The sequence below is a fragment of the Nothoprocta perdicaria genome, unplaced genomic scaffold (genome assembly GCF_003342845.1).
Source record: "Nothoprocta perdicaria isolate Ctin4 unplaced genomic scaffold, notPer1 scaffold_7, whole genome shotgun sequence".
Taxonomy (NCBI): Eukaryota; Metazoa; Chordata; class Aves; order Tinamiformes; family Tinamidae; genus Nothoprocta; species Nothoprocta perdicaria.
In genome coordinates this window covers 4764799-4788371 of record NW_020455976.1, presented here as the reverse complement: position 1 = coordinate 4788371, position 23573 = coordinate 4764799, and the positions used below count along the sequence as shown (strand labels likewise).

At 45.9% G+C, this 23573-nt stretch overlaps 1 protein-coding gene across 1 annotated transcript; it reads right to left on the bottom strand.

Annotated features, from left to right (window-relative positions):
* Positions 1–1915: 1915 nt before the first annotated feature.
* Positions 1916–23331, bottom strand: RBM20 (RNA binding motif protein 20). Its single transcript, XM_026050686.1, has 14 exons — positions 23233–23331; positions 21732–22910; positions 20446–20507; positions 20197–20288; positions 19779–19870; positions 17148–17291; positions 16076–16207; positions 14176–14255; positions 12522–13209; positions 10666–10764; positions 8564–9224; positions 6361–6480; positions 5284–5405; positions 1916–2069 (listed from the first exon to the last, which is right to left on the bottom strand). The coding sequence occupies exons 1-14, from the start codon at positions 23329–23331 to the stop codon at positions 1959–1961; spliced, it is 3681 nt and encodes a 1226-aa protein (XP_025906471.1). The 3' UTR covers positions 1916–1958.
* Positions 23332–23573: the final 242 nt, after the last annotated feature.

Here is a 23573-nt window from a genome sequence, read left to right as displayed (position 1 = left end):
CTGACGGGCACGAAGGGAGCTTCACGTTCACACATGAGCACCTTGAGCTGGGCTTTAAATGACAGTTGCACAAGTTTTACTGCCATTTTCGTAATCTTGTACCTTGCAATACAAGCTCTGGCTTTGCGCTCAAATTTCACTGCAATGTGAAAAACAAACTGTCAAAGAAAAAACAGTCCTTGAAGGAAAAATAACTTGTTTTGAAATATTTTTTTGCACAGGGAAAACCAAAAATAGCTGTGCAAAATGACAGATGGGCCCAAATTTTAACACTTTTCAAGTCTGGACAAAGGAGGGTCTATGCTGTGATGTTTTGCATTTCTCCTTTTCTTTCAAGCAGGCTGTGTCCGACTTCAGGATGCAAAGAATCCCTGAACTTGTGAGAAATACCAATCCCAGCTATGAAATCTGAACCCACCTCTGGTAAAAATGAACGGAAAACACAGGGCAGGAATTGGAACACAGCCTAACACAACAACACCAGGCACCCAGGGGAGACACTGCCCGGCTAGGAGGTATTTCAGAAAACGAGTAAGGCCGCTGGCACAGGTAATAATGAACCAAATACTTTGGTGTAGGCAATTTTGGCAATTTAGTCACTGTGCAATGCTTTTTGACACCCGTGTCATTCTTAGGGGGTGGCTAGAATCTCCTGGAAAACTATTTCCTCCACACAGCATCAAACAAGACATCGAACAGCAGCAATTTGTGCAGAACATGTTGGGGGGAATATCAGTCAGGCAAAGAATAGCAGAACGTCTGCAAATCCCCGTCCGCCCGGACCACACGGGGCATTTTACAGAAGCCTAACGCCAGGATCAGCTCGGGCAGGGCTTTGCCTGCACAGTCACTTTACCACACAAAGCCCTATTGACGTGAACCAGAAACTTGTACAGTGAATTTCAAAGGGACTTTGCAAAATACAGAACAACAACCGTGCAGAAACAATAGCTCGTAATAATTCCAGAGCTGCTGCTGCATCCTGTGTTCTCAGTGCAGTGCTCTGCAAGGCATCAGTTGTATTCGCCTAAAAAATTCAGGGAAGTTGAATACAAAAACAACACTACAAGTCTGGCATCTTTCCCTTTGGACCAGGAAAATTCAAGGTTGCCAAACTGAGCAAAAGCAAAATTGAAGGAAAAAAGAAGAAAAGAGACCCCAAAAGCAAGTCTCCTGACTAAATATGTTTTACATGTAACATGGTCCAAGCCTGTGGCACTTTAAAAGCCCCTTGTGGGAGCTGTCAGTCTGCAACAGTCGCAGTTAGCACCCTCTGGACGATCAAACACAGTTCTAAAGACAAGGACAAAGGGAGGGCAGTCAATGACACCAGGGAGAACTGCTGTGGTTCCCTCAGCACTCGTGTGACACGAAGTGCAGCCAGTGCCCAGTGACAGACATGCACCAATTCTCCAGGCTCTAACACACGTGAAGATGGATGCTGATGGGGTTTATATTCTGCCATCTACTGATTAGGCTCGGCAGAGTGATTTGAGATGTCTTAGGCAAATCCTACTTCTCCACTGGGTAATGAGTGGCTGCAATATTTTAAGCAACATTAAAGGCTATTTATAGTCACATTTCCTCTCCTTCCAGCATCCACTGGAGGATGCTAAGTCCTTCAAAGTATTCTGCCTGATCTGATGTGTCACATCAGAATTAAAACTTTTAAGAATCCCTGAGAATTCTGATTTAATCTAGGAAACCACTCCCAGCTTGCAGGGTGAGAGATGATTGCCCCGCTCGTTACAGATATGCCAGCACTGCTTCACCGTGGGAAACTGTTTCAGGCATTTGGGGGTTCAATGGCACTCTGGGCATAGATGCATGGAACATGCTCTTTATTTCCCCTCCTCTGTACAGTGCAAATTGACAGTTATCTCATAGAAATAAAATAAAATTAGAAAAAAAGACAAGTATCAGCATTCACGCATTATGGCTCTTGCAGTTCATCCACATCATAGCTTTTTCTTCTCAAAGTGAGGAACAATCCCAGCGTCATCCTGGTGCCGACTGCTGCCTTCTTCGTTCATTTTCAGGCTCTCTTCTGCAAGCTGGGAGAGGTACTTCTGCAATCAGACCAAAAAAGAGATCAAAATCAGACCAAAAACAAAGCTTCTGCACCAATGCTGGAGGAACCTGGCCCAGGGTGCACGCACCACTTCAGAGCTCTCACTCCTCCTCAGCAACTCACAGGGCAAGAAAACACATGGAACACACTTCCACCTTTTCATTTGGGTGGAAATTCAAGCCAGGTAATATAGCCGTGTCGGGCCATCTACCTGAGTACCCTGAGAGCCTGGGAAGCTCTGTGCCGTAAGGGGAGCTGATGACAGGACCAGGAGGAACACGGTTCCCATCAGTGTGTGTAGCCAGGCCTCACCTTTTTCTCATGTCAAACAGGAACTGACTGCTTACTACCCCCACACGCTATAGGGCAAGGACTAACACCATTACATAAAGTGAATTTTGTTCACATAAAACTGTATGGCAGAGTAGGTGGAGTTTCTGAGTCGTATATTAAAGCACATACCCTACACTTTAGACATACATCATGTGCATGAGAGCAATGTAAGGGAAGAATTAAACTCAGCAATAACTAACACAGTTTAGCAGCCTGGCTTGAGTATTTGCATATATTCTGTTGTTTAAGATAAAGCATTTCAGAGCTCTAAGTACCCGGTGTGATTTGAAAATACAGGAGTTTAGTTGCAGGATTCCCCGGGCATTGACTCCTTGGCATCCACAGGCAAATGGGAAACGGGTATAAAGGAAGAAGAGCCTTTCTTGGTGTGCTCAAACAGGTTGTCTCAGGTAAATACAAGTCTCAGAAGTAAGAGGAGCATTGAAAGGTACTCAGTAAAGGCACAAGGGAGGCCACCTGTGACAAAATGACTACGCCCCTGGTACTCTGAATACAGGGATTTGGCTATGGAAATTATACAGCCCTTGCTCTTGACCCTAGAGTACAAAATTCCAGGTGGCCGAGGGCCAGAGTAAATGTTGTTACTGCAGAACAGCGAGATGCAAGAACTGCAGAGGTTGGGAGGGGTGTTCTGTGCTCCAGGGACTGCAATCAGCCACCAGCGCTTGTCACCGGATCAGATAACTCCCACTTTCTGCTTTTTAATGATTATCCACCAGAGCAAGACGGAGCTTTTCAAAGATAACAAGGTTTAGCCACCAGTTTTCATGGACCTTAATGTCAGCCATCATGAGTAACACATGCACCAGTTTAGTAGTTCACAAACCAGAAATTCAGATTACAGCAAAATGGCAGTAAAGGAAGAAATATTTTTCTTTTAAATACAAGTTTTTGATGAATACTACATAAAACCAGAGGAAAGCAAGAAAGTGCTGCACTGACTAGCCCAAGGGTAGCTTACACTAGACAAATCTGAAAGCTTTTTGTAGCAGTGGTAGGAGAGATGGCCAAATGGAGGGTGTCTTTTTGGACACTGAAAGTGCAGTGAATAAAATACCACCTGGGAAATTACTTGTTATGCAGATGAGAATGACAAATTGCAAAAAGTCTACTACATTGGTGAAGTTTTTTTTTTTTTTTTAATTTGTTTGTTTCACCCAGTGATTGTTGTTCTTCAGGAAGACCATACACAGATGGAGTTGACTGTTCTACATCAATACAAAATCATCACCTTTATGGAAGTGAGGTCTTTGGAAGAAATCTGGTAAATAAGCTGTTCAGTTTGTGTAAAATTGCAAACACTTATATTTTGGATGTGGTTCTAAGGAGCCCGTGTGAAGGGTAGCATCAAACATGAATACTCATAGCAATGAGAGCTCTTGGGACAATATTATTGTCACTGGACAATTACATTTGTCATGTAAATATGACAACATGAAGCCAAGTCGAAGCAGTAGTCCCAGATTAGGATAGGGTGAAAATTAGATTAGTTCTTAAATTGTGGGTATACTAAGACTGAAGTTTCATGAAGAGTGCATAAATGAGCAATATTATAACAAAAAGGTTCTTGAAATGAAGAAAAATTATGCAAAGTTTGCTGTGTTTCCACTTGAATGGACAGAAGTCGGATGGTTGTTTACCTGCCATTTAACTTCCTCAATTTAGTAAGAAAAGCGCCACAGAACAGTGTCTCATTACCACATTTGACACATTTGATTTTAACTGGTGTTGCAGTCTTTGTGCTTTTATCTCAGGTCAGTTTTAGTACCGCAGTACTCATGCGAAAAAGCTTAGAGAATTTTTTTTCTCTTATGTTGACTTTAATTCTTTTTTCCCCATGATTTGAACAAAATAACTTAGAAAATAAATAAATAAATGAATAAATGCCTCTTCTACAGTGCCAATTGCCAGAGCTGGGAGCAGACTGGCGAGCTAAGTGCCTACGTCCCTAAGTGCCATAAGCTTCTTTGGGACAGAGCCACATGGGACACACGGCCTGCACCAAGCAGCGCTACCTTTACTGAATCCCTCGGGAGTTTCTTGCACGAAGCCCCCAAAGGACACACAAACCAGGCCCTGCTCTGCAGGCTTCTGCCTGAAAGAGCCATTACCAGCAAGCAGCAGCTCTGCAGGCAAAATCTTCAAAAGCCAGAGGCCTTTATAGGACTAGAGGTAAGTAACTTCGGAAAGTCGAGAGGAAAATTCTCCCAGAGAAATTACTTGACTTTCTGTCACTTAAAGAAAACTATTCATAGAAGAATTAATAGGTGCCAGTCAGCCAGGGAAGGACGGCTGCTGCTTGAAGAGAAGGAGAGCTCCAGTGTTTAGGATGGGCAGAGGGAAGGAGCAGGAAAGAAGGGGCAGCCTTGTTCTTTTAGGCCTCCTCTGCATTGCCAGCAGTGTGACACCCCTGCATGGGCTGGACCCGAGGAGATGAGGGGAGAGGAGATGAGTTCTCCACTGTGGGCAGTTAATGCTCGTGCTGTCATGAGCAGCAATGACTGATGCTCTCAGGGTGCATCTGGAAAAACTCCCAACCAAACCAACGTCTGGAACGCTCGGGAACAGAGAGTCAAACGGTCCGAGCTGCACCCCATGCTGCTGACAAGCACCACATATAAATAAAACGATAAAATGATTTCCTGGACCCATTTTATTTATGATCCGTAAGTTGATTTCAAGGGCCAAGGAATGAGAGACTAGTGTGTCAACATTCACAACTACTGCACTGTCTTCCTTCTGTATACTTCTTCTGAATTCTGCCCACACCATAAGAAGAATTTTTTTACAGCACTGTGGAACTTGAACACGTTCCACCCCACCAGCTAATTGCCAGCTCGTTTCAAGGCTGTTTTTACCTGAAGGTTTTTGTAGTGAACAGTACTTCTGCAGTGACTCGTCTTCGCCGTCTCTTCATTCGTGTAGAAGAGTCCACAGAGCTTACAGTAAAACCCCGTTCTGGGCACCACAAATTCCACACCTACACGGAGATTTTGAGTCATGTTAGGGTGTCGGCTGAAACCCTTCCCCCCAACAATAAACTTGCTTTTAAAGAAAAAAGATGCTATTTAGTTAAGTCCCATAGATTTGAAGACTGTGAATGCTGCATTCTCTTTGATTTACTTGATTTTGCAATACTGACCCACGGTTTCAAATCACACGCACTGCAAATACACCTTGCACCTCTCCTCTCGTGGATATAATACAGATTTTAAATTGTACCTTCTCTCACATAATATTTGACTGGAGACCTCCCTGTGCAACTTGGGCTGGCATAGCCATAGTACTTGTTAGCAGCAAATTCCTGCTTAAGTTAGGCAAGTCATCCTCAAGGGTGCAGTTCTCCTAGGTTTTTCACTCACGATTGGTGTTCACACAGTACAACCAATACTTTTGGTTATACTAAAAAGTATAACCAACACTTCTACAACAAAGACTTTTAAATTACTAAGTATTGTTTATACCATATGTCTTAAACTCCGTCATTTCTGAAGAATTTACAGGATGATCCTCCTTCTCCCAACAATCCTTGGCAGGGACCAAAGCTTCAATGAAAGTGTCCCTGTGGGTTGTGCCTGCCCTGCAGTCTTGAGCAGCCAAAGCAATGGGGGCTAAATCAGCTCCGACAGGCTGAATTATCCTGCTCCTTGTCATTGTGGATATTCCCCGCATCCGGCCCAGATCAGAGACAAAATGCAGCCCAAGGGCAAAGCATTTTGTCTCATTCCTGATGCTAATGCTACGTTACGGCATTTTTTTCTGAAATGAAATTAAAAACAATCTAGGACTGAAAGGCTGGTTCCTTCATCCCCCTCTCTTGAACGCACTGCCCCTCATCCTCCTCACACTGGAGCTGGGCAGGAAGCAGAGCAAGCAGCCTTAAGGTGACATCTTGTTGTAACTGTGGGTATTGCAGCGGGCAGCTCGCCCCATACCCAGGGGAATGCTGAGCTCCGTGAACACGTCCTCTTGTTCCCAGCCTGGCGGAGAATGGCTTTGCTTGGCCTCTGTCTCCGGGTATTCAAGAGATCTCACTTCCAGGTACCTAGAATTTGCTTAACAAATGAATAAATGTATTGAATGAAAACAGTTTATTAGTTTAAAGAGACATTCGTAACCTTCTTGAAATTATCTTCTGGGTGGAGCCATAAATTAAGTAAAATTTGGAAAAAAATGCTTTTCTACTCAAGAATGCTTTTTCTACCTCGGGTGCTGCGCAGAGCAGAGCCTCCTCCAGCAGGACCCCGGCCACGGAGCGCCCTGCTCCCACCCCAGCTCCCACGGGAGGGCTCTGCTCTGCAGCCCGCAGGGACCGGGTGTTGCTGACCCGACCTGAGAGGCACACGTGGGACCCCTGTGATGGAAAACAGGGACTCGGCTGCTGAGGAGCAGGAATTCAGTCAGAATGACAGACTTTCTGCCTTCTCTATAGCAGAACTGCTTTTATTAAAAAGTCACCATCACTGAGCAACAAAATTACAAATAAACTGGTCTGATTCTCGTTCTTCAGTTCTTACATCAAAGAACCGGTTTCCTTACCCTGACAAAATTCCTCTTGCATTGCAAATTTCACCTAGATGAGGGATATGTTTTCTCATAAAACAAATATATTTTTGCCCCAACCAAACCCTTCTTGCCTTTCAAGCCTGTAGTTCACAGATTTGCAACTTCTGGCTATGAGAATTAAAGTATCTTCATTGTTTTAAGTACATCTAGTACACGATTTAAAAGAAAATAACATAAAACCCTGTCCGATTGGTTTTCAAGCTAATTTTAAACCAAGTGCAGGTTTCCAGCTTTGCAGAACAGATCCTAGAAAACCTGTGAGCGCCAGCTGGGTGTTTGCAAGACACCCAGGGCCTTGGTTGCAACTCAAGCCCTGCCCAGGGTGATTTCTAGGGCTCCTGAGCTGGCAGCTGCCTTAGCAGAGAGCCTGGAGCCCAAAGACCCTGCCTTGCACTCAGGATCCTAGATGTCAAGCCCAGGCAGAAGCCTGGGAAGCACAAGCTTCCCTGGAGTTTCCAGGTTCCCTGCCAGGAAGCTGGAAGTTTAGATGCCAAAAACGCCCAAGTTCCTGTCTCTTGGGACACTGAGTGGCACTCGGCTGACTGGAGCGGCAGCCAGGAGGGGCAGCCGGACACCCTGCGGTGCCCAGTCCCGGGCACCCGGCTGGGCAGCGCTCCCCGCACACGCACCGGCTCGGCCGCCGCTCCTGCAGGCGGGTTTGGAAAGCCAAGGGGGTGCCAAACCTGTCCATAGGAAGACGTTCGTTCAAAGGGGGACATTTACATAAAATGTTTCCACATTTTCTGACGGAAAGTGGCACTCTCAGGAAATTTCCAGCAACTTATATTCACATTTTTTTTTTTCTCTGTCACAGAGACTACAGTAAAAAAGAGCATTCCTGGTCAACATGGTACATGCTGTTTTCCACCTCCTGAGAGTATCCCCAGTCCACTCACTTGCATTTTATTTGAAGGAGTGACAGGGAGCTGAAGTGTATTTTAGACACACTAGACTTCTGGCAGTAAAAATACTAACAGGCAGCAGTGATTACAGTTATTTGCACTATCTAACAGCACGTCTTATCAGTTATATTAAAGGCAGCATGCAGAAGATAATAGAAGATGATAGGGTAAGTCCTGAAGGAAAAAAAAAAGCATGTGTTTGTGTGAAGAGGGACCCAGAAGCAACAATCTGCACATGATTTCCCTGGTATTAACACTTCTGCACCGTGTGTAAGAGCACACAGCCAGCCAGACATGAGAGGCACCTCCGTGCTGACCTTCAGGGACTGTCACTCATTTCATTGACAATTCAAAATAAATTTAGCAGGGCACTGAAAGACTTCAGCTAAACTCATGTGAACCTTGATTGGACAATTATAGCATCTTATGCCTCGCAGAAAGCTTGCAAGCTGCTTATCATATTTCCTTTACACTATTCAGCTAAAAGCCTCTAATGATTTAGCTTGGCGAGAGGCAGTGGGGTTCTTTTACGGAGCTGCTCCAAGGGCAGGTCTTGATTCTATTAGCAACATTTATTCTGGTTAGCAATAAATTTCAATCTACTGTCAAAGAAAACACGCATGGCTCTCTCTGCAAGCTGAAAATAAATTAAAAAAAAAAAGGTAGTTACCCTTGGCCTCTGAACACTCCTGGCCTCCACGTCTTGTCTCTTCCCCGGCATTTTTAACAAGCATTTCCATGACTTCTCTACTCTCAGTTCCTTGTGATCCCATCTGTTTGTAATCATCTATAAATGTGTCAGGGAGCTGGAGAGGCTCTTCTTTCAGCTGAACAGAAGGTATATGGCGATCCTCAGGCTCTGAATGAATGTCACAGCTTTTGTCATTTTTTCCTTCCTTCTGCTGGTGATCAGACTCCTTAGCAGCTTGGTCGTCTTCTGCTTCCTCCGGCTTCTGCTCAGGGTCCAGATTTAGGCTCGATGCTTCAGTAACTGCATCATGGTTCTCATCACCCCGAGAGCCACCAGAAGCGGCCGTGCTGCCCTTTGCCGACCTGGAGTTTGGTTCTAGAGCTTTATGGGCAAATTTGTCTTCACTCCTGGTTAGGTGGCTATGATCGTTTTTCAGTTCTAACATGGTTGACATACAGGGGCACATTTCTGAGACGGCTTTGTTTTTCTGATCAACGGGTACTATTTCTTCAAGCTCAGTTATATCGGGCTCCATAATTAGATCGTCCTCTCCCACTTCATCCACTGTCACTAATTCCTCCATGTTAGCAGGATACCAGGTCTCACCTTCTATCTCACTTCCACTCTCCCAGTCTTTTTCCTGTCACAGAGATGTAAGAAATTGGAGAAATCACTGATTACAGACTGCAACTGTTCAATGTGGGCTTGGAACATCAGTAACGAGGGAAACTTTTGACCTGGTTATACCTAATCCTCTTCTATTCTAGCCCCAAAGAACAACACGCCTTGGTGCTATGACTTTAAACCTTTCAAAAACAAGCAATCTTTTAAAAATAATCATTTACTCTTCACTTCAGGGAGATCCTATAACTGCCTGGGGCAATCACGTCTCTCCATCTCCCTCTTCCTGCAAGCAGCAGAACAAGGCACAACCTGCCACACGAGTCATACTCAGCTGTGTGACCCCGAGGAAATTATTCTCTCCCCTTGCTCTACCTCCACTCAAAGGTGACCAGAAGTAGGTACCACAGAGAGAGGACACTGAACCCCACTCTAGCCATTGCAGCTTTTACTTTGCTGGATTGGGTCCTTTAATTTCCTACAGTGACTGAGAAAACGTGGCTACCTCCTGTAGCCATTTCCTTCCACCAGCAAGAGCCCTCTGCCAGGGACTATGTTGGTAGAGGTTGGCCTAGACCTTGAGAAAAACCAGTTTCACTGTTATACTCAAAAGTTTATAGGCCAAGATACCTCATGCATGCAGTTATAGACTTAGGATTCTCAGATACTACTATTGGATTTCAGAAGAATTAGAATGATAAGGTATATATGTCTTTCAATACAGACTTGGTGCAGCTTAGATTTCAACTCCCAGAATCATCATGTGCACATAACCTATTAATAATCTGTATTCTCTCTCTGTGTGGTCATTCCCACACTTCCCCTCCTAGAATCCTAAAACAGCACGAAAACTCTGGGAGTCGACACCGTTCTTGCCAGGAGATCAGTTTTCTACGGCAACAGATATCAATAGCTCCCATATCTGACCATCAACCCATGACCCTGGAGATATGAAGCTGGAGGAATTCCAAGGACATTGCTGTGCCCTACTGCGATGCTGCAGCAGGGGTACTATAAAGACATCCTCTAATTAAAAACAGAAACAATCAAAAGAGGCTACTACCTATAATCTACTTCGGGCCAATAATCTAAGGAGTTTTCGTTGTTAATCTCCTCTTTTTCTGCTAAGTGCCCACGTCTCCTGCTTTGGGGCACAGTTTGCAAAGTTACATGGTTCATCTGGGCACATGTTACTTGCAGTTGCCAGTGCCAAGGGCTATGCATGTGAAGCAATGTACATGGGCAAAGAGCAACTAAAAAAAGAGCTCTGGGGAGTTCAGAAAAAGCTGCTCCTTAAAGCAGAGGTCAAGATAAGGCAAGCTAATTTAGACAACACTCTTCTGCAAACTGTCTACATGACTTGCATTACGGGTTTAATATTTCAGTTAAGAAAAAGTGCTACCAAATCTGGGTTTTCACTCATTTTATTGTCAAAGGTAAAACAACAATGTGCAACTAACCTTCTCTTTTCTCGTGCTTTCCAGAATTTCTCCAGATTCTTTTCCTGGCTTATTAGCTGAAGGCGAGCTCTTCTCTGGAACTTGCTCCTTTTTTCCGAGCTAAAATAAATACAACATACACACGGATAGCAACACACAGTGGTGCTCTATTATGTTTCTATTCTGGGGCTGCGGAAGCAAAGTCGCTCACAAGGTCACAATCTTTATTGCTAAGGTTTATGCAAGTCAACCAGGCTGTGGGAAAAGACCCAAGAATGGGATTCCATTAGAAAAGCAGCACAAATAAGAATTAAGAAAAAGAAATTGAAACAAAATTAGAGAGATGTACTTTATATCATAGAATTAGTTGGTAGACAGGTGGGAAAGAACGTGATTTTATTAAAATTTCCAGCCTCCTCTTTTCTGTTCTCTGTTCACATCTGGGATGTTGGCTCTGGCATGGTTAGGAGAGCAGCGCTGCTAGAACTGTGCAAATGACCCCAACTCTTTGGTTTGTTAATGCTGGATCAATCAAGAATGCAACTGCTTGCAGAGCTGGTACTTTGGAGGAACAAACTCGCAGTTTACCTAGTATGTGGTAAAAGAGGGACGGAGCAAAAGCGTGAGTTCAAGAGCAGTCAGCTCTACTATTCCGTATTAAATTGTCAGCAGTCGTGCCCTGAGAGGTGTGCCTTTAGCAACGCCCATTCCAAACGTCTGGGAAAACACACAGCGGAGTGCGCGACCCTGGAGATTCGGGAAGCTTGATCTGACATTTCCGTACCCTAGAGGGTCCCTTGGGAGGGAGAAATACCCTCACAAGGAAGCATCCAGCACAGTGAAATAGCAGCCAAAAGAGAAGGCTGACAAAGGTGGTGCAGACACACATCGACAGCATGAGACTGGCACTGCTGGCCGTGACAGGCACCGAGTTACACGGTCTAGAGCTTTCTACCAAGCTCTCCCCTGCACAGGAAGAAAGAACGCATGGTCACCTTGCGGCAACCAACAAGGGCCACCCGGCCTCCCCCCGACCCCCCGGGGGATACTCGAGCCTGCAGGCAGCTCCACGGCCTCGAGTATCCCCCGGGGGGCCAATAAGCCAGTAACTAGATCCAAGCAAAGCAGAGACACGAGCAGGGGCTGTGCTGGCCCTCACCTCACCACTGCTCCTCAGAGAAAATCTGGGATGTGACACACACTGTGACGTCACCAACTGGGTGCTTTATCCCAGGCATCTCCTAAGTTTATGGCTAAGGCAATTCAATGCTTCTGCCAAGAGTCTCTTCCACCACTCCCTTCGCTGTGTTGTTGGGGGTAGGGACATACAATTACCAGGTACCAGGTGCCCTGCTGAGCTGACTGAAATAAAGTGTGTCATGTTGGATTTAAAAGTTCATTCCCCATTTTGGCAGTGTAACAACCAATTCCCTGCGTTTTCTTACAAATATTTCCTATCCCCGTAAAGTTTCACGGGGTTTGGAAGAGTTCCAAACACACAGGTTTGGAAGAGTGCTGTGGGCCAGCTTGTCCCTACATAGACAACCTGCACAAAAGCAATAGCTTTTCATCTGTTTTTTTTTTGTTCTCCGTTTTCACTTTCTTACTGGTTACCTGGAGGCTCTGTGCATAGAATGTTAAGGTATCATCCGGGTGCCCAATATGGGAATGCCCTAAGAGATGTGCACAGATGAACATGAAGAGGTGGACGAGCTGCCCTCCCACGGTCTCTTTCAGGAATATATTCCCTGATTACGTAATGGTAAAAGACTGCACATCCCCATCACCGTGCCAGTAACAACCAGTCTGAAATACTTCAGAAAACACATTATTTCAGCATTTACCTTCTTCGTACGTATTTTGGGATCTCTATTTACCTCGTTCTCGGAAGGTCTGGCTTCCTTGGCATCGCTGCCTTCAGCAGCAGCCCCCTCCTCTTGGTCTCTGTCAGCCCTCTTGGCTTTGCTCCTCTCGGGGAGTTTCTGCCGGGAGCCCTCGGGGGCCCTGCCGTGCCGCGGCTCGGCCGCCTCCTCCCTCGGCCCGTCCTCGCCGTGTGAGTGTCTCCGCTCCCTCGACTTTGTCTCTTCCTTTCTCTTCGACCTCCCTGGCAACTCCTGCTGCTGCCTCGGGAACTTGTCGGATTTTGTCTTGGAGGTTTTCCTGTAATAGTCATCTTCCCTGCTCTTGTAGCCAGACAGAGGATGCAGGGAGCCAGGGGAACCACTCCGTAGGTATTTCTCTCTGTGGCCCCTGCCTCCTTCAAGCCGTTCATCCAAATCAAACTTGTCCAGCTGTCGGGAATAATGTTTCCTCTCATGTACCCACATGTCAGTCCTGTCCCTCTTCTCGTCCCCGTTCTCTCGCCAGTCCCTGCTGTCTCTTTCCTCTTCCCTTCTCGAATACGGGGACTGCTCCCAGGACTCCCTGCCGTTGCCCCAGTCCGTCCTGCTGGTTCCCAGCGGGCTGTGGGGGGAGCTGCAGGAGGTGAAGCTGGGAGTGCGGGACCTGGGCGAGAGCGAGCGGCTGATGGGGCTGCGAGAGCGGGGCCGCTCTGCGCCGTACCTGCTGCAGAGGGAGAAGGCAGCTGTGACTGACCCGCGCGAGCCACGCCGAGCCCTTGGGAGGACACTGAGCCCTTGGGTTTTGGGAGGGACCACCCTGGGAACCGTGCGTGTGCCTGCGTGCTTGGGGCCACCAAGAAAAACCCCATCAACAGCCCAGGCCCCTCGGGTGCCAGCCCCACAGAGCGAGCCCAGGAAAGGTGGTGCCACATGCAGGTCCAGAGCCCAGCCACCTCCCCATGGGGCTCCCCCAAGGACACAGCCAGTCAGATCAAAAACCTCTCATAGAGGTTTAGCATTAAAAGCTTATTATATGTGCGTAGCTTTAGAAAGAGAACCTGCTCAATCACCTAGAGCATCGCCAAGGCAAACGCGACACAGGTCACCTACTTAAAAAGAGGCATTTTAAGATGGTGATTTCTCTCCATTCCTGGTAGAAGGTGCAGAAACTGCTATTGAAAGCCAGTCTGATCAAAATCACACCCCAATTTAACCTTTAACCTGAACTGGTTCCATCTCTCTAGGTCTTCCAGAACCCCAGCCTTTACACTTCTCATTTGAGGGGAAAGAAGGGAGAATAACTTGATTTATGTGCTCTTCAAATATCAAGAAATTTTTGTGATCAATAATTATCAGTAGCAATAACTGTCAAAGAGTAGTGAGTAAAATATTTAATTTGTTTTCATATCATGCACAGTTTCAATCTGATCGTATTATGTAGGTACCACATCTACTATTCTCCCCACTTGTATCATTTCAGTGATTGGAAATGAAATCCAAAACAAGAAAGAGAATGAGATGGAAAGGGAAGTAAACAAACAAGTTATTTTACTTGCAGGCTTACAGACTTCTATGAGGCCCAGACCCAAACTATGCAGGAACCTTCTGCATTGCCCAGACCTGCAGCCCCATATCCAGAGAGCTGGGAGTCCCTGACCAAGCCAGGAGGAGAAGCTGCCCCTGCAGTTACCTGTCTGCCTCCCGGAGCAGGTCCCTCTCCCTCTGCGAGTGGATGTCCTGGATGATGGCAGCCACGTTCTTACCTGGTTTCTAAGCAAGACAAAGGCACTGTTTAGCATGCTGCACTACTCTCCAAGCTATTTTAGGTGATGCATCCTGTAAGAAACAGCATTCATGCATCATTTTGTTATACTACTCAGGAGAACTATTTGGATTTGGTGTTCTTGTTACAGTCTTTTCTACAAGTGGTATCTCAGTAAAATAATCAAAGCAGTAAAATGGTACAAAATGGAAAAAATCCTCTCTTACACTGCAGCACTGTCTCCATATACTTCTGTAATAGAAGAAAGTTGTCTACAAGATGCTGTGAAAACTAGTTTGCACATCTCTGTTAGGCGCTCGCTATAGTATGTCACAGTATGCAAGAGTAAATGAACAGACCATTATTCTAATACCTGAATAAAATAATAAAATAGACGTATTAGCCTCCTTCTCTGCCCCTAGGAATGAACTTCATCTCATTTCAGGGTTTAGCTCATTCTGGAGTATGGCACTAAAATAGTATGTTTAAACATAGAAGCTTCAGAAAAACTAGGTGCAGGAAAGATGTGTACAGGAAACACTGATTACTCGAGACTGAAGAACATTTAGAAAAGCAGCACTCCTCCAGAGCAGAGTGCATGCAATTCATTGAGCACTTGGAGTGCACGCAGCGGAGCAACATAACCATGCAAGAGCTCAGAGCAGTCTGCAGCAGTAAATAGCTCATGCATGCTCCCTCTTTCATGTTTTTGTCATAAAAAGAAAGAAAAAAGGAAAAAAATAAACCTTTTGCTAATGCAAAGAAAATAATACCATGACCTGAAAAACTGCCATTAGAACTGCTAAAAATCTCCCTGGAGTCTAGCTGAACTCTTGCACTCAGCTGGGCAGTTCCTGATCAGCCTCTACACTAACATGTACAGACTCCACTGCCCTACATCTTGATGCCTTAAAATGCCAAAGCAAGAAAGAATGCCCCAGTTTACAGACTTCTGGTGACTCTGCTAACTGTCCTTAACCTCTTATATGCATATAAGAGAGACAGAGATTTTCTTCCAAAGGTGAAGGCAGATTTTTCCGAGTTATTTATTTTTCCTCAAGGCTCTTGGAAGGGCTCTTAATCTCTTAATCTGGAACATTACAGGTTTATTTTATACAATAACCCTATGTTGTGTTGGTCCTTTCAGTTCTAAACCACCAGTTCCAGACCAGGTCTTCATGAGAAACATTATTCCCATAGCATCATATATGAGAACCAAAATTCCCATAAATATGGTCTCAAGAGCACAGATTTCCAGAGTTCACTCAGGTGTTCACACCATGTGCCATACAGAACATCCAAAGACCAAATATTTCCCTGTTCTGAATCTGTAAAAATCTTGCTTTTTGGGTAGCTCAGTTACTTCTTGTTTTTCCCGTGACTTAGCAAAAAAAAAAAACCCAAATAATTGGTGTGAAGGCTGTCACCTCTGCCAGGCATGCGGAGTGTATTAACAGCTCAGCATGCAAGCAGGGGAAAATACTGCATCAAGTTTGATGTCTGTCTGAAAGGATGGGACCCTCTTATTCTTTCTTACCTAAGGTACTTAGCACTTTGCTGTTTTAGACCTTTGCTAGCCAAGCAGTTTGGGCAGCCTGCTCAGGCTTGGAAGAGAGAACCACAAAAAATAGGATCTCTTCAAATAGTTAACATTTAAAACAACAGCAAGCAGCTAAGTACATAAGATCATAAGCATATATTGATTAATTTATCTTTCTTGATTTCTTCTTCCAAAATATTAAAGTATTAATTAGAAGTCAGTGTTCAGCAAAGATTTTTAGATGTGTTCTTATGGACATGCCATGGTAATTCAGGAATCCAATCTTACCTTCAGCTGCAACTCCTTGTATCTTTTGGACATCCTAATAAGCAATTTGTCATCATTTATCATAGCAGGTTTTTCTTTGTAGTATTGCACCATAGCTTGTGCTGCTTCACTGTAAGCCATCTCCAGAAAGGCCTAGCACAAAAAGAGAGAGTTTTTAAATCTACTACTTATTGAAAACACAGAATATAAGAGATAAAAGGTAGCTCAACAGTTTTCATTTGGATTCTCCTTATGTAAAATCTGCTGGTAGGACAGAACTGGGGAGCTTTTCAGTCCTTGAACTAAAATAATAACACACAATCCACCACTCATCTTCCTTTTAACCAAAATTACTGGTTTCAGCCCAGCTGTGAAAGCTGATAGGCAATGTAAAAGCACAGGCTGAAGAAGCCAAAGCCAGTTCAGTTAAAATCTAAACGACTGGAAAACAGTCTTTGTGGATGAAAACATCACCAGGGGCCATGCTGCAGCACACACTGTTCCTGAGGCTGCATCTTGCAGAACCACCAAGTATCCAGGGAAAAGTAGAACAAGAGAAGCCAGGGCAACAAAAGCCAAGAAGAACGGCAAGTCTGAATGCTGTTAACCAGCACTTTTGTAACAGGAAAACTGTGTATGATGCAACTTGGGTTTAGCTGACCAACGAGAACTCACAGCTGTGTATTGATTGTGTTTGGAAACATTCTGGGATCTCACACGTTTCCCACTGGAGTGAATTCCACATCCATCTGTTCTGCCTGCTGCGAGTATCTGAGAGAAGATTTTCCAGCTGCCACTGCAAGACTTAACCTCCTGGGATCTAAAATTCTCTTCAAAAGAGAGCTCTACCACAGCCTGGTGCAGAATAAGGGGGCACAGCCCCACTCTGGCACACACAGCCCGGGGCGCTCAGCAGGCTGCCGTGCAGGCTGCTGCTCACCTCTGTTTTAAAAAAGTACATTCTTTAATTCAGAGGAGTATGCATCTCCTCTTCATTCAGAGAACTTTTTCTAAGCATGTTCTAGCAGGACAGTGGTCACGTTCATGCTATGACAACAGATCTGTCAGTACTGCGGGCTCAGAGGCATCGTACCTGGTTGGTAGATTTCATGAGGATGTAGTTGGTGACTTTCCCAAAAGGAAGCCCCAGATTGATGACATCGTTCTCTGTGCAGCTTCCCTCAGGGAGGTTGCAGATGTGAACCACTCGACCCAGGGCAGATTTCCTCTGGGGAAACTGAAAATAAAATAAAAAAATACTATTTTACCTTAGATAATCCAGCTCCTCAGTAAGACCTTGCAGTTCTTAAAAAAGAAAAAAAAAAAAGAAAAAAAAAGTCTGTTCTGCTCTGCATAGATGTTATTAAGGGTAAATATCCTTTTTTAAAATCTGATAGTTCAACATCCTAGTTTAAACATATCCTTTCCCATCTCAGTATCTTTAACTGAGGCACAGCTTGCAAAGGAGTCTCCGTTCCTGGACTTGACAGTCAAGTCCAGATGGGATTTCTAGAAGAGAGGCTCTAGTTCCAGCAGGGTTAATGATATTTCCACAAGAAGCATCTACAGAGGTTTTCAGGAAACCAATGGCTGAATTCAGGTCCTTCTTCTGTTCTCTTCCTAAATGTAGTTTCTTTGTTTTGCTGTACTTGTTAAGAAGTGGTATGCTAAGCACAAATACAGGATTAGGCTGATTTAGCTGCTGTTCTCACAAACGCTCGGCAGTGCATTAAATCAGATCAGCATTAAGGTGTTACCACCTCTCCGCAACTGGCAATGACTTAAATTAAAATGCTGTGCTGTAAAACTGCAATAATTCACGATTAGGAAGTGAGGAGACACTCACACTACGGGAATGGATGAGCTGTACCAGGCAAAAATCTTGTCAGCTGATTGAAGCTGAACGGGATCCATTCACTAATTACAGCTGTAAATAACAGCAGGGAAAGGAATACCCACCTTCCATATCTGCCCTCAGCAAGGGAAAGGAGTTGTTGCATGTTGGGTACTGGGTGTACTTCTTAACAAGATTTCTTTGCAATCAATTTCTACTGGGGCTTTCTACTGCACTCAGGCAGCTACTGCAAAAATAATTGAACAAATTGATGCATAACGCAGAAAGGCACCTCATAGCTTGCTGTACTAATTCATCCCTATAATTTTTTGTTACCATTTCCTGCTTTCTTGCTATTTAGACCCCTTGTTCCTTTCTTGATCTTTGCATGAATCTTTTCTAAATGTAACGAGAGAGCTGACAGCCCCATGCCTGCACTGCTAATGGCCCTCGATGCCTGTGTGGAGGGTTGGAGGGCTCCATTTGCTTTTTGTAGCGAGACAGAGTTCTTTGCAAACGGATAGCAGACAGCCAGCTCTTCAGAAATCTGAATACTTTGTTTATGATACATGCAGGGTCAAGTATAATCTCTCACTGCTCAGCTAAATGGCAGCAGCTTAGCTGAAAGTGAATACTGCTGTGCAAAGGTGTAATAAATTACAAACCACCTGGGTTGCGGGGTGAGTGGCAGCTGGTAAACTCAATCTTAACACCTCTAATATGGTTCCCTGTCTCCCCTGTGAGCTTCTGAAGAAAAAGGGGATTTACAGTGCCCAGAAAAATCAAAAGCTATTAGCTCTTCTCTCTCCCATAGTACAGCAGATCATTCAGGAGGAGGCCTTCTGCTGGCAGCCTGAATGATAAATAGTGACAGATTCTAAGGAGAAACGATACTGGTATTAGCAGTAATTTCATTTGTTGCAGGCTTGACAGACACGATGAAAAGGAGCGTTCCTGCGCATCCGCCGCAAAAGCCAGGCAGCATCCCCGGAACGATGCCCTCCGTGGCTCCAGCATCAACTGTGGATTTCCAGTATAGCCTGAGCTTCAGATTAACCCTAGCATCTTCATACTGTGTGAGGGGCTCTTCTTCTTGTGAGCTCTGTTATTCTATAATCCCTCAGTGCAAACACCATTTTTAATGTTAGTTTCTGCCTGGCATTTATTGCTCCGTGGGACTGCAACGCAAGCGCACACTAGAAGGGAGGCAGCACTGTCAGAGATGGGGGCACTTCTAAACTGAAAATGGGGAGGGCTGTAAACTGAAACCCAAAGGACAGACAATGACATAGATAACACATTTGGGGGAAAAAAAATGCTAGTCCAATATAATGAAGCATCCTTAATTGAACTGGGAGTCCCAAGCAAATAATGGTTAGAGAGCTGCAGCCACTGCCTTTGCTGTTATTGCTACCAGGGAGAAAGATTCCAGCGCAAGGGAGGGCAACAGAAACAACTGCTACAAAATAAATAACTGGAGAGATGACAGGTTGCTCAGTGGGATCAATATCCTTGGGGAAGAGGAAAGGAAGTAAAACTAATCCAGACTAGTCCAGATCTTCACTTCAAGCTGAAGTTGAGCCCCCAGGTCAAAAGCTCTAAGCAAGTGAGGAATAAAACTCTGTGAGCACACGCACAGCAATCTGCCCTACTTCATCTCTCCTAACAAGCAAACAACACTCAGTATGGAAAATATCCACAGTGAAGTTCTGATATGACCCAAACCAAAAGCACAAAATGGTTGCAGCTTAATAGAAATAATTCCCTAAATGTTTACATTATTGTCTAAAAGGAAGCCTAAAACAGATGTTATTTTAATTCACATAGTCAAAAAGAGGCCTCAAAAGGATGTAAACAGGGAGACCCGTTGGTTAAGGTACTCACTCTTACCCCTGATGGAAGAGAAGAAAAGGTAGAACCTGGCTGGCCAAAGGATCTTGCTGATGTTGTGATAAAAGATGAGCCGACATTTGGTGGATAATCTAAATAATGGATTACACACAGTTCATGAAAATCTTGACTCATATTAGCCACATTCATGTGCTCAGTAGGAAACGCCCCATTTACATAAGATTTCATTTGCTAGTTTTAGTAGCAAATTATACATTGCTTTGTCATTCGAAAGAAAGATAAATTCACACTTGAAAAGGCACAATCTTGCCTTTTAGTCTCCCTGCACACATCTACTAGATGTTTATCTTGAAAGCTTTTATCACATTCTATTTAAAATGTCCTCTTTTCCCCCAAAGACTGGGTTTCCTTTTAATTAAACAAAGTATGTTTAGTTATTGCACACTCAACCATTCACCTTCGATACTAGATGGGTTGAAAACTGATGCATTATTTGGAGATAAATGCAATGTTCCATCTGCTGAACTTAATACGCACCGGATACCAGTGCTGAAAAAGAAAAAAAAAGAACTTTAGGAACATGCATTACGTGCCATATATATCAGAACCTTAATTAGCATACAATAAATCCCTAGTGTAAAACCACTGACCCAAGGATGCTCCATCAGAAATTCAGTTGAAAGATTGCCTCTAAAATAATACTTACTTGTCTGAAAAAGCCATACATTTCTGGATGTGAAGACTTCCCTTCGTGTGCTGATCCCAGTCCTGTGTTGAAACAAAGAGGGAGATATGATGGGCACAGGGAAAAAATCCTGAGACAAATTTACACGCGACTGCCTCTCTATTCAGCTTATTTTATTCTACAGCAAGTACCGGTGTGCTGGGGACCAGACTAAAAGATACTGGAGTCCAGCATACTTCACCCAACCCTTTTATAAATCCATTACTTGCAGGTTAAACTATCAGTTATTTTACAAAAAGGGAGATTTTTCTGTATAGGATGCTAAACCAATGCTTATTTCTATTAAATCAGTTAATTTATGCTGGCTGAAGTGCCTCATCCTGCAAGGCACTGAGCATCCTCACCTCCTTTAATGTCCATTAAATGCTGCTCACTCACCAGGATTGTGCCCTGTTCACCTTAATTGACATGGATAGCTGGTAAAAGAAAGGCATTTAGCTATTATTTTTTATTTTTTTATTTTTTTAGTACTTTTATGAGCCAAACGAATCAGCGAATCAGTGAATTAAAGACCAAATAAAGAATTTCAAAATGTCCACGGAACAAGAAGTCCAGCGTACTCCGAGCAGGGGGATTTCAGACCAGGACATGGTCACCACAACAGTTCTGCTCAAAGGGAAACACAGAAAAGCACAAACCCACTACAGCATCCCCCAGCTGGAAGGTGTGTACGCACAGCCCAGCTCATAAATATCCAATAAATATTCAATCTAAGATACTGGACAACAAGTATCGGGCACTGTTTTGTTTGCTGGCTTTCCTTCCTTCCTGAATAGAGGTTATTATAACGCACTTCTGTCAGGCCACTGCCATCACAGCTGGTGCTACGTGGGCTCCGTAGCTTGTGGCTTCCCTGACCAAGCTACCAAGGACCCTGCATCTTCCCCAGGGCTACTCCTACTTCCGCAGGACACCCCCATGGGACGTTTTATCAAAACGTGCGATTGGGCTGGAACGAGCCACGTCCAGGAGGCTTTGGGATTGGAACACAAGGACAGTGACAGAAGCAGATGAGCCGGCAGATGTGCAACCACAGCGCTGCCCTGGGAAGCTGGGGATCGCGTCCGAGCTCCTCCCCTGCCTGACTTGGAGTGACTGGAGCCAAGCGAGCCTGGACCTCGCGTTTCGCACACCAGCACCGTGATCTCCCGGCCATGGACAGACCCCACACATGCACATTCCCCCTCTCTCGCCCCGTCCGAGCCCGTCACCCCAACCGCCCCCGGAGCCTGCGCAAAGCCGCCCACCTTCAGATCAAAGGTCTTCTTGTCGCAGAGGGCGCAGACGTGGGGGAAGTGAAGCGGGGCGATGCCGTGCAGGTCGTTGAGCTCGTGCGGCTGCGGCGGGCGCAGCTCGGCCGCGCCGGCGCCCAGCTCCTCGGCGGGCCGTGCGCGGGAGCTGCCGAAGCTCTGCTTGCTATTGTGCCTGCTGAAGGGCGGCGCGGCAACGCCGCCGCTGAACTTTGTGTCGGGTGTCGGTTCTTCGGGGTTGTACAGCTCGTTTCTTATTTCATACTGCTGACTTGTTGATGGCCACATGCTGTCACCGGGCAGGAGGTCAGGCTTGTTTTGGCTGGCGAAATTAGGGAGGTTTTCCCACTGGTTGTTTGTACCTGTGCCATGTAAGCCGGAGGCTGGATCTCCTTTCTGATGGGAATTTGCGTGCAGGTCTCCGGGGAAAGCCAGCGCCGCGCCGTGCTGCCCCTTGGCGCCCGCGCCGTACGCGTCCTTCTGGAAGCCGGGCTGCCCCTCGTGCTTGGGCTGGCCGGCGGGGCCGAAGGGGCCCTCGTAGGGAACCGCGGCCGAGGCGGCGGCGGGATGCGGCGCGCCGGCCAGGAAGGCGCGCGGGCCGGGCTGCTCGGCGTCGGCGCCATACGCCTGCGCGCCAGGGACGCCCGCCTTGTACTCGTAGAAGCCGCCGGGCGCCGCTGAGGGGCCGGCCTTGCCCAGGCCCATGACCACGGCCGGTTGGCTGGAAGCGGGCGCCATGACGCCGCCAAAGGGGTTCATGACGAGGGCGCCGGGCGCCGGGGCCGGCACGGTGCCCACGGGCGCCGCGAGCGCCGGGCTCTGCGCCGGGAAGGCCAGCCCGCCCGAGGGGAACCTGGCGCTGGCGATGCCGGGCCCCTGCGGCGGGCCCGCGGCGTGGCCCTGCGCGGCGTTCAGCACGGAAGGGTGTCGGAGCTGGTTGAAGAGCGGCTGGGACATGGCCACTTTGGAGAGCACCTGATTGAGGACGGTGGCAGCTGCTGGGTTGTTGGTCACTGCTGTCTGGGCCAATTTTAGCCTGTGCAGAGTAAGCTGAGCCTGGAGCTGGGCGAGCTGAAGACTCGCCGGAGAAGGAAGCAGCGGGTTCGGGGCGCTGACAGAGAACGGCGTCTTCTCCAGGAGCTTGGCAGCGCTAGAGAGGACCGGAACATGGATTAGCTAAATTAACCTAATCTTAACAGCGGTCGCTTCCTCTTGGCATGACACTTCAGACATTTCTGGGGATCTGGCTTACCTGAACCCAGCAAAAGCAAGAGGGTGATTTAAAAGCAGAGCCTTAGCCTATCCCCTCTGTCTAAGCATCCATTGTCCTATCTTGGACTTATTTACCTCCTGGTAACATTTTGGTTCAAAAGGATCTCTGGAAATTCCCATATCTGGACAAAATAAAGGTATTTACATTTTCTATAAGCCAGAGGTACCTTGAGTGTTTGTGCACGCTACGAGCAGCCGTGCAGCACTGCAATGAGAGCTGGGGTACCCCGAAGAGCAGCGACGTGGTCCAAAGCTCAATTAATTTATATCGTAAAGACATATTAGGTTTCCGTTTAGGTCTTTCAAAGCAGCGGGAGCTACGCATCAACCGCCACGCAACCCTCGCTGTTCATAATTGGCCAATTTGCTAAAGTGCATGGATAAAGTTGTAGCTAATGACAAATGTCTTGTCAGCATGCTACATTTGAAAACCACAAATTAGGAAAACATCTGCTTAAATCTACAGTATGACTAAGAGAAAATGAATGGGTTTCATATTTAACGCTGAACTTTGACGAGCAACTGCGAGGCACATCTGTCTCCCAGAAAGCCACAGAAGGCGCTGCG

Excerpts from the sequence above, each read along its gene's own strand:
- RBM20 (XM_026050686.1), bottom strand. The coding sequence starts at position 23,331 with ATGCGTAGCTCCCGCTGCTTTGAAAGACCTAAACGGAAACCTAATATG. Across the intron at positions 19,871-20,196 it reads CAACCCATCTAGTATCGAAG|ATTATCCACCAAATGTCGGC; the intron begins GTGAATGGTTGA and ends TCCATTATTTAG. Across the intron at positions 17,292-19,778 it reads TTTCTTCTCTTCCATCAGGG|TTTCCCCAGAGGAAATCTGC; the intron begins GTAAGAGTGAGT and ends TTTTATTTTCAG.